We start from the raw sequence: 9702 nt of genomic DNA, 5'->3' as shown, positions 1-9702 counted from the left end.
GCCCAACAACCTTCTAGGTCAGCTGTCCCAGACTCTCGCCCCAGTGCGAGTTATAAGTGAGCACAGCTCTCACGCCCAACAACCTTTCAGGTAGGCTGTCCCAGACTCTCGGCCCAGTGCGAGTTATAAGTGAGCAAGGCTCTCACGTCCAACGACCTTCCAGGTCGGCTATCCCAGACTCTCGCCCCAGTGCGAGTTATAAGTGAGCAAGACTCTCATGCCAAACAACCTTCCAGGTCGGCTGTCCCAGACTCTCGCCCCAATGCGAGTTATAAGTGAGCAAGGCTCTCACGCCCAACGACCTTCCAGGTCGGCTGTCCCAAACTCTCACCACAATATGAGTTATAAGTGAGTAAGGCTCTCACGCCCAACGACCTTCCAGGTCGGCTGTCCCAGACTCTCGCCCCAGTGCGAGTTATAAGTGAGCAAGGCTCTCACGCCCAACGACCTTCCAGGTCGGCTGTCCCAGACTCTCGCCCCAGTGCGAGTTATAAGTGAGCAAGGCTCTCACGCCCAACGACCTTCCAGGTCGGCTGTCCCAGACTCTCGCCCCAAGGCGAGTTATAAGTGAGCTATGCTCTCACGCCCAACGGTCAGCCTGGTCGGTGCAACGGTTTTCTTGGTCAACACTCCTTATTTCGCCAAAACAAGATACAACGAGTCAAGTTAGCATGCCAGGCTGGCCAGCAAACTTTACGTCCTGGGTTTTTGCCAAATATGAAATTTCGCCGACACATTCTCAACTGTCTCCGCTGCTCTAGCCGTGAAGTCATATGGAGTAAGCAAACTATCCTTATTATTTTGGCTATTTTTTGCTAGAAATATTATAGAAATGCAGGTGTTTTATAGAAACCTAATGATACCCAAGCAATAGAGTGTAGGGCTACACCAGAAGAAGAACTCACGAAACAGATTTTATCCGTTAATCAGGAATACATTTTTAGGGGTTTACATTGTTGTCAGACCCAGAAGCTTGAACTTTTTTAGCTAGATGAGCCTGAGCTCTAGTTAGATCTTCCTTAATAAGATCGATGGCGCGCTTTAGTTCTCCAATGGTCTCGTCTTTGATCCGTCCTTCTTCCTTCAGGAGAGTCACCTCATCCTCGTGTTTCATTTTTAAATAGATAATATAGTGAACTTGGCTCTGGAAGTCCGACTGAGCTTTCAGCTTGAGGGCAATTTCGGCCCGGGTTCGGAATTTGGCGGCCAGCCAGAGGCTTTCCATTTCATGAAGAAGGGATGCCTGAAGATCTCTGCTTGCAGTCATCCCCAACAAGGTTTCTTCATTTTGAGCCAGCAATTCTGTCAAATGAGCAATTTGCTGGAGGGAGGCTTCCTCTTTCTGAGCCAATAACTCCATCAAATGGGCGATTTGTTGAAGCAAAGAAGCAAGCTCGATAGGTTCCGTTGAAGGTTCCATGGGCACAAGATACTTTATGAACAAGAGGATAACGTGAAGCATCAGATTCTCGGACCTTTTATAAGGAAGAGGAAGGTGAAGGGATTTCCTCGGAACTTGAGTGGACGCTTGGAAAACAGTGTGTCATTTATAGAAAAAGACCATGCTCGGAAGTTGAGGAGTCAACAGGAGCATGGAGTGAGCCCGGTTGCCTCCTAGGACGGCTGGCAATTCTACAGAGGTCGGATGGAAGACAGGTTGGTAGAGGAGGTGAGAACCAGATCGGGTATTCAAGAGACTGGGGTCTAGTCAGTCGGACTAGAGCCTCCTTCGACTAGACTTGAGGGGGAGGCTTGTGATACGGTGTATTATCGTGAGGTCAGTGAGATGATGTGGCATGGAGTCAAGACTACGGAAGGGTCAGAAGTCGTGCTAACGTGGAGGTCAGAAGTCCAGCCCCCGTGGCTGGTCAGAAATCATGCCAGCGTGGAGGTCAGAAGTCCAGCCCCCGTGGCTTGTCAGAAATCATGTCGCGTGGAGGTCAAAAGTCCAGCCCCCGTGGCTGGTCAGAAATCATGCCAGCGTGGAGGTCAGAAGTCTAGCCTCCAGGACTGGTTAGAAATCATGCCAGCGTGGAGGTCAGAAGTCCAACCCTCGTGGTCGGTCAGAAGTCCAGCCCTCGTGGCTGGTCAGAAGTCAAGTTTACATGGAGTTAAGAGTCATGTTCATGTGGCTATGGTCAAAGCCACTGTTGACGGGATAATCAAAGGATAGCGTTACGAGTTGGGCCAGACCTGGCCTCAATAGAAATCAAGAATGGGATCGACCCACAGGGCCAAATACAGCTGAGAACGGGACCCACAGGTCAGGTGCAACTTAGGGGCAAGCCTACTGGCCGGATAGAGACACCGAAAGAAAGGCCTCTGATGAAACGAAATAGGTCGGGAAACAGACCCAGCGTGCAGGTCGGGACGTACATGCCATGAGTAACAGCCGACAGATATGGATCGGGAGACAGACCCAGCGCGCAAGTTGGGACGTACATGTCATGAGTAACAGCGAACAGATACGGGTCGGGAGACAGACCCAGCGTGCAGGTCGGGACGTACATGCCATAGGTAATAGCGGACAGATACGGGTCAGGAGACAGACCCAGCGTGCAGGTCAGGACGTACATGCCATAGGTAACAGCGAACAGATACGGGTCAGGAGACAGACCCAGCGTGCAGGTCGGGACGTACATGCCATGGGTAACAGCGGGTAGATACGGGTCGGGAGACATACCCAGCGTGCAGGTCGGGACGTGCATGCCATGGGTAACAGCGGACAGATACGGGTAGGGAGACAGACCCAGCGTGAAGGTCGGGATGTACATGCCATGGGTAACAGCGAAGAGATACGGGTCGGGAGACAGACCCAGCGTGCAGGTCGGGACGTACAGGCCATAGGTAACAGTGGACAGATACGGGTCAGGAGACAGTCCCAGCGTACAAGTCGGGACGTATAGACCATAGGTAACAGCGGACAGATACAGGTCAGGAGACAGACCCAGCTTGCAGGTCGGGACGTACATGCCATGGGTAACAGCGGACAGATTCGGGTCGGGAAACAGACCCAGCGTGCAGGTCGGGACGTACATGCCATGGGTAACAGCGAACAGATACGGGTCGGGAGACAGACCCAGCGTGCAGGTCGGGACGTACATGCCATGGGTAACAGCGAACAGATACGGGTCGGGAGACAGACCCAGCGTGCAGGTCGGGACGTACATGCCATGGGTAACAGTGAACAGATACGGGTCGGGAGACAGACCCAGCGTGCAGGTCGGGATGTACAGGCCATAGGTAACAGCGGACTGTCCGGGTCAGGAGACAGACCCAGCGTGCAGGTCGGGACGTATATGCCATGGGTAACAGCGGACAGATACGGGTCGAGAGACAGACCCAGCGCCAGGTCGGGACGTACATGCCATAGGTAACAGCGGACAGATACGGGTCGGGAGACAGACCCAGCGCGCAGGTCGGGACGTACATGCCAGGGGTAACAGCGAACAGATACGGGTCGGGAGACAGACCCAGCGTGCAAGTCGGGATGTGCAAGCCACGGATAAAATCAAGCAGATGTGGGTCAGAATACAGTCAAGGAATACAAACTTAGGGTCTAGGCACTACAGGACAAACGAGCAAGCCAGGGAAGGGTAACCGCTTTACATGGAATAATTATCAGATGTCAGGGAATATTCAATGCAAGGAATATTCTAACGATTTGGGGCTCATTTGCTTCCTGATTCCTCCGCCAGCCTATAGGAGGAGGCCACGTGTCGACCACAGGCAGACAGAGCCTGCCACCCGACATTCCCTAACATCCGCCAGGCTTCATAAATATCCGTTGCAGTATAAAAAGGGATGTCTTATCCCTTACGCAGGTACGCTCACTCGTCATTTCTCACTCTCTTTACTTTTTCATCATTTCTCTGTGTTTTCTGGGGAAAAAGTACCTGACTTGAGCGTCGGAGGGCCTGACCCGGGGACTTTTTCCCTGGTTTCTGGTCTCTAACGACTCGTGGGCTCGTCTGAGTGTGCGTAGAGTTATACTGTCACCTTCACGATCATCTTCCCCCGTCAGCCGCCAGTGCCAGCCTTTCCGGGGGGTGCCAGGTAGATTCAACGTCGCAGCGACTCTTCGTCAACTTCCTGTACACCAAGGCCTGCCTTCATCCGACTCAGCTTCCGGACGGGATCATCTTATATAAGACTTAACCACTTAATACTATCACATACTTTATTTTCATTCATGTAGGGATATTGTTAGAAAAATGTGAATGAAAAAATAGTGGATGTAAGGAGAGTTCATTGTGAATGGGAGTTAAGTCGTACATTGGAAGTTGAGTAACTTTGTGGTTGGTTTATAATAAATCACAATAATGAATATTATGAACATATATGGAGCTTGTGCCCACAGAGGTGGTTGTAAATTCAAAGCCCAAATTGCATTGAACTCAGGTGATTCGTGTATGAGCACAAATTACCATGTAAAGTGTTGAACCAGTCATGGCTTAATTTGCCCAAGAGAATCAACTAAAGTTTTTCAACTCCATTTTTGCTACTTGCTCAACTGTGTAACGATGCGTTAATGTGTCGATCTGAAATGACAGGATGATTAATGGTGAATCAGTAACCTCTTGGATAGAAATGCTCGACTATTGATTACCAATGGCTGACATTTCAAGTTGGATGAGTAAAGGCGGTAAATAGCCAATTAATGTTATAAAGATCGGAGCTCCTATATAATGAGGCAATGACCATGAGCAGAGCAGGAAAGATGCAGAAGAAGAAATTAATCCACCTTCGTTCCTCTCGTTTCTTTCTCCTATCATGCATTCCACTCGACAACTCTTCTCATGATAGCGTTCGGGAAACAAAATGTCCATCATTATCTCATAGCACCACTAGAAAGGATGAATCTGTTTTAAGGAAACCATGTCGAACATTGACCTTGACTTCTCTTCTTCTCAATTCAGCATTGCTTTTCTGACTCGACACTCAACTACCCACTGGGGCACGCGTGGCAACTCAATAGTCGGCAACTCAACTAGCTTGGTACTCAAGGTCTCAACTTGGCACTCAATTTCCCGACTCGCCACTAGGCAACCCGCTCGATCGAGTAACACTCGACATTCAACAGTTGGGCAACTCGGCCAGCTCGTACTCGACGTCCCAACTATGCACTTTACGTTCCAACTCAGCACTAGGTAAACCGCCAGGCAACACTCGGCACTTGGCTTGGGAAGCATTTAGGCTGTTCTGATCTCGCAACACTCAGGTGCACTCGGCATTCATCCAACGACATCCCATTCACCTAGGAAGTCCACTTAGAAGCCTGACAGTCGACGACTCAACTTTGTGTAGTCAGCAACTTGGCCAACTCAATGATCAATGCTCGGCCAACAATCTTCCCACCCAGGAACTCTGCTCGGCCTTCCAGCAGTGACGCTGACCGGCCTTTCCAAGCGAATTCAGTCCTTCAGGCCATCGATAGATAAGTCTGAGCTATAATTTCAATCTAGAATATTCCTTGTAATTCTAACAATAATCTTCGTCGAAGTAAAATTATCTAACCGTCTTAAATACTTTTGAGTTTTTTATTTCTAATTTTGTGTTAATTGTGTACAATGTGGTTAAATGCCTCCTGCAATCTAGTCCACCAATTTATTATTTTTCTGATTATAAAAAAATTAAAATAAGCATAAATAAATATAAACATGTGGTAAAAGACGATTCGTTCGTTCACAATGGTGGCTTACTAGTTATTAGTGCAAATGGTCAAGACATGAGGGAGGTTATGCTCGGTCACGCTGAATGTCAACCCCAAAATCTCATATGATAATACCTCATATCTTAACCATCGTACTGTCTCAAGGGACATAAATAAATATAAACATGAAGCATTTGACAACTAAGATTAGACTCGATAAGCTAAATCTGATGGAGCAATTATTTAGCAGCCACTGTTTACCCACATTTGTGATCCACGGGACACATTTAAATTTTTCTCGCCACTCATGTTTGACTTTTTCTCATTACACCTTCAGCATACCACTCAAAATAGTATGCACTTGCACACTTAATATACACAATAACTAACATTAAATATTTTATCACAACCCTTAGATCTTTCAAATAGTTAATGAGACATCTAAATTAAATTTTACTATAGCACACCATAAAAATTTTCCTCCAATAATAACTCTAAGAATACTAACCGTTTAAATGAACCTCCATCAACACTTCCAAAATTAATCTATTCAAAAAGTTAGATATTTAAATTATCAAAAAAAAAAACAAAAACTTTATCATAAATCAAAAGCTAATTAATAATTTTAATTAACAGCATTCTCATAACTTTTTAAAATTTATAACTCATAAAATTCTAATTAATAAATTTTTGGACAATCAATTGATAAATTTTAGTAGACTTAAAATGGGCAACTCAAAGATAAATTTAACAAAAATATTACAGTAAGGAAGTCTTCTTTATAATGATAAATTAAAAGAAACACATTTTTAAATATTTTTTTTTAAAAAAAATATTCTTTTAATTTCCACTCGAAATGAAATAAAACTGCACAAAGAATGATGCTGTAGCCCAAACTTTTTGCAGAAACCAATTCAGCTAGAAAGAATTATCCAAAGCCAAACAAAGTTGTGCTTGTTCAGTGTTTATCTACCCTCACTTCTCAGCTGCAAAGATCCGTCTCTCATCAACCGAGAGCTGAGGCTACTGAATCGCTCCCTCGAGTACTGCCTTGATGCCTTCCTCCAATCCGTGCCCGCTTTCATCATCGCCGCAAATTCCTCATAGCTTATTCTTCCATCCTGTGACAAAGATGTATGGTGTAAGCTTCATGATGCTATGAGATCCAATTTGACAATGCTCTCCTAACTATCCTAGTTGCAGTCAGCAAAATAAGAGGTACATGGACTGAGAACAATGATATCTGACCTTGTCTGTGTCTACATCTTGAATGATAGCATTAATCACCTCTTCACGATTGGCTCCCAAATCGTCGGCCAAGGAGTCACTGAGTTCTTCAATTTCTATGTATCCACTCTTGTTTTGATCAAAGTATGAAAAGGCTTTGTGTAGATGCTCGTCGTTTTCAACTTTGCGCAAGTGAATTGAGACGGCAGCAAATTCCGCATAGTCTAAGGTGCCACTTCCATCAACATCAGCCTGCCATCGATGCAGTAGACACCTATGATATTATATCTCCCTTCGACAAAAGAATAGGAAAATGCCTAACACCTTCCCTAGAGTGTTTCATTACTGCACATGCACTGATCTGCCATCCATGGCAGGAGCTTTGCATTTGTGTAATCAAGGTGGTCAAGGATTCGTTTGACACAACCACGACCACAAATCGAAGAAAAGTACGAATGTTTGAATAAAACTAGATGCTCAGATAAATACTTACTGCTTCCATTAATATTCGAACATCAGAATCTGAAATTTGGTGACCAAGCTTATGCAAACCAAGTTGCAGCTCTTCAAAATTAATCTTCCCATTTCTGTTAATGTCTATCTTCTCAAATATTTCCTTTATATCTGCAAGTTCCTCAACAGAGAGATATTCAGCCATAACCTGCAAGAAACAGTCTTGGATGTCACATTGGCCGAGCTTGCTAAATATTATGGATATAATCCAGATAACAAGAGTTCTATTCATGCATAGGATCAGTTTGAATTCTTATCTCTTACCCGTAAGGCTTTTTTTTTGAGTTTGTTCATCACGGAGAACTGCTGGAGTCTTGCGCGTACTGTTTCACCTAGATTGACATTAGGAGCCTTGCTTGCATTCTGCAGCCATGCATGATCTGCAAGCACCAGACATATAACGATATCAGGTCAAGAATGCAAACTTGATAAGACCACAAAAAACCGCAAAACCATTTAGCAAGGAGCTAAAAAGTTACCAAGAACTTGCTGGGCTGTAAACCTCTTCTCTGGATCAGGCTCGAGCATATGTCTCACAAGATGTTTAGCAGTATCAGAAACTCTCGGCCACGGGTCTCTTTTAAAATCTATGACAGAACGAAGAATTGCTCGTGCAACACCTTGTTCAGTTTCTGCGAGGAAACAAACCAGATGCATGCACTTCAGTGATTCAGCCTAAATGTTCAGAAATGAAAAGGTAAATAATCAAGGATCATCAACAAAAGGTTTCGAGTGGTTTCAGTTCTTCTGTACAAGAAAACTACCAGCCCAAAATGGAGGCACCCCGCATAGCAAAATGTACAAGATAACACCTGCACTCCAGACATCAACTTCTGGGCCATAATCTCTCTTTAGAACCTCTGGTGCCATGTAATAAGGACTGCCAACGATTTCGGTAAAGCGCTCGCCTGGGCAGGAAGGAAGATAATCACAATTCGGAAACCGACTGGTGGATTCTATCTCAAGAACTAAGATCACTCATTTGCTTAAGCAGAAACCATAACACCAAAAGACCATCCTTCAAGCAAGTTACCTGGTCTAAAGAAAACAGATAACCCAAAGTCAATCGCTTTCAGCGGGGCATTTTCCTTTTTGTTTCCAAATAAGAAGTTTTCTGGTTTGAGATCACGGTGCATAACCCTATTCCTGTGGCACTCCTGTATATTGCCATATATTAAACAGAGTGTTAATCTTGGAGGGGTAAAACCCTAAAAAGGCCTGAGAGGTGGACAGATGAATGACGAATCTTTGATGGCTGATTTTCTAAAATACTAACAATTAGCCAAGTTTTTAACAAGGTACGGTTTTAGACCCTGGAGGTGGTGCACAAAGGAATGAGACTGAAGAACTATATCAATATTCTATGGTGAAAACTGACCTGAATGACTTCGATGACGGTGCGCATGATGGCGGCGGCCGCCCGTTCCGTGTAATGCCCCCTTGCGACGATCCGATCGAAGAGCTCACCTCCCTCGCAGAGCTCCATCACGAGGTGGACAGCGACATCGTCTTCATAGGTGTCCTTCAGGCTCACCACGTGTGGGTGGCCAGGCAAGTGCCTCATGATCTCCACCTCCCTCCTCACGTCCTCGACGTCCACGGCGGTGCGCAGCTTCTTCTTGGAGATGGACTTGCAGGCGAAGCGCTCGCCCGTGTCCACATCGGTGCAGAGGTATGTGACGCCGAACTCGCCTCGGCCGAGCTCCTGCCCAAGCTCATAGCGACTACCGAGGTTCCGGCCGGCGAGATTCCTGAGGACGACGAGGGTAGGGGCAGGCCCGCGGTTGTAATCGACCGCGAAGGGGTTCGGGCGCTTCTCCTTGCCGCGCTTCCTCCTCGCCCTCTTCTTCTCTGGATCGGCGGGAGCAGCGCAGCAGTTACCCATTGCGAGTCAGGCGATCCCCCGGACTCAAAATCTCACCTTTTGGAGATTCCGACAAGAAGAAACCGAAGGATTCGACGACGGCAACGGAAAGATGCAACTTTGGGTCGAATCTCGTGAGAAGAAGGCGAGGGGAGCGTTTAGGAAGAGACTGGCCGCAGAGGTAGGGAAAGGGAGGAGGGACAGACTTGGCCGCCACTCTTGCTTTTCTATTGACCCTTCGCTCTTCTTTGCCTTTTGCAGCGCTGGTTTTTCTTCCACTACTCTTTTCACTTTCAAATATTTTTCTTATTTAATTTTTTTATACCACTTTATGAAAAAAACACTTTAAATTTAATAATAATTTATTAAATCCATGTAATATTTTAACAAGTTCTATCTATTAGTTTTAGTAAGAATTCTTACTAGATTCAAATAGTAACTTTTA

General features: G+C 45.9%; 1 protein-coding gene across 1 annotated transcript; it reads right to left on the bottom strand.

The window, feature by feature from the left end:
* Positions 1-6382: 6382 nt before the first annotated feature.
* Positions 6383-9502, bottom strand: LOC122046461 (calcium-dependent protein kinase 20-like). The gene is made up of 8 exons (XM_042607174.1): positions 8772-9502; positions 8427-8550; positions 8158-8301; positions 7873-8025; positions 7658-7773; positions 7374-7541; positions 6902-7132; positions 6383-6774 (listed from the first exon to the last, which is right to left on the bottom strand). Exons 1-8 carry the CDS (start codon positions 9276-9278, stop codon positions 6619-6621), a joined length of 1599 nt encoding a protein of 532 aa, XP_042463108.1. The 5' UTR covers positions 9279-9502; the 3' UTR covers positions 6383-6618.
* Positions 9503-9702: the final 200 nt, after the last annotated feature.

The sequence above is a fragment of the Zingiber officinale genome, chromosome 2B (assembly GCF_018446385.1).
Source record: "Zingiber officinale cultivar Zhangliang chromosome 2B, Zo_v1.1, whole genome shotgun sequence".
In the NCBI taxonomy this organism is placed as follows: Eukaryota; Viridiplantae; Streptophyta; class Magnoliopsida; order Zingiberales; family Zingiberaceae; genus Zingiber; species Zingiber officinale.
This window is presented reverse-complemented; position numbering and strand designations above follow the sequence as displayed.

Bases quoted from the DNA above. Each gene is read 5' to 3' on its own strand.
- LOC122046461 (XM_042607174.1), bottom strand. From the start codon at position 9,278: ATGGGTAACTGCTGCGCTGCTCCCGCCGATCCAGAGAAGAAGAGGGCG. The intron at 7,774-7,872 runs GTAACTTTTTAG...TGGTGCTTGCAG, and splicing joins TACAGCCCAGCAAGTTCTTG to ATCATGCATGGCTGCAGAAT. The intron at 7,542-7,657 runs GTAAGAGATAAG...TGTTTCTTGCAG, and splicing joins TCAAAAAAAAAGCCTTACGG to GTTATGGCTGAATATCTCTC.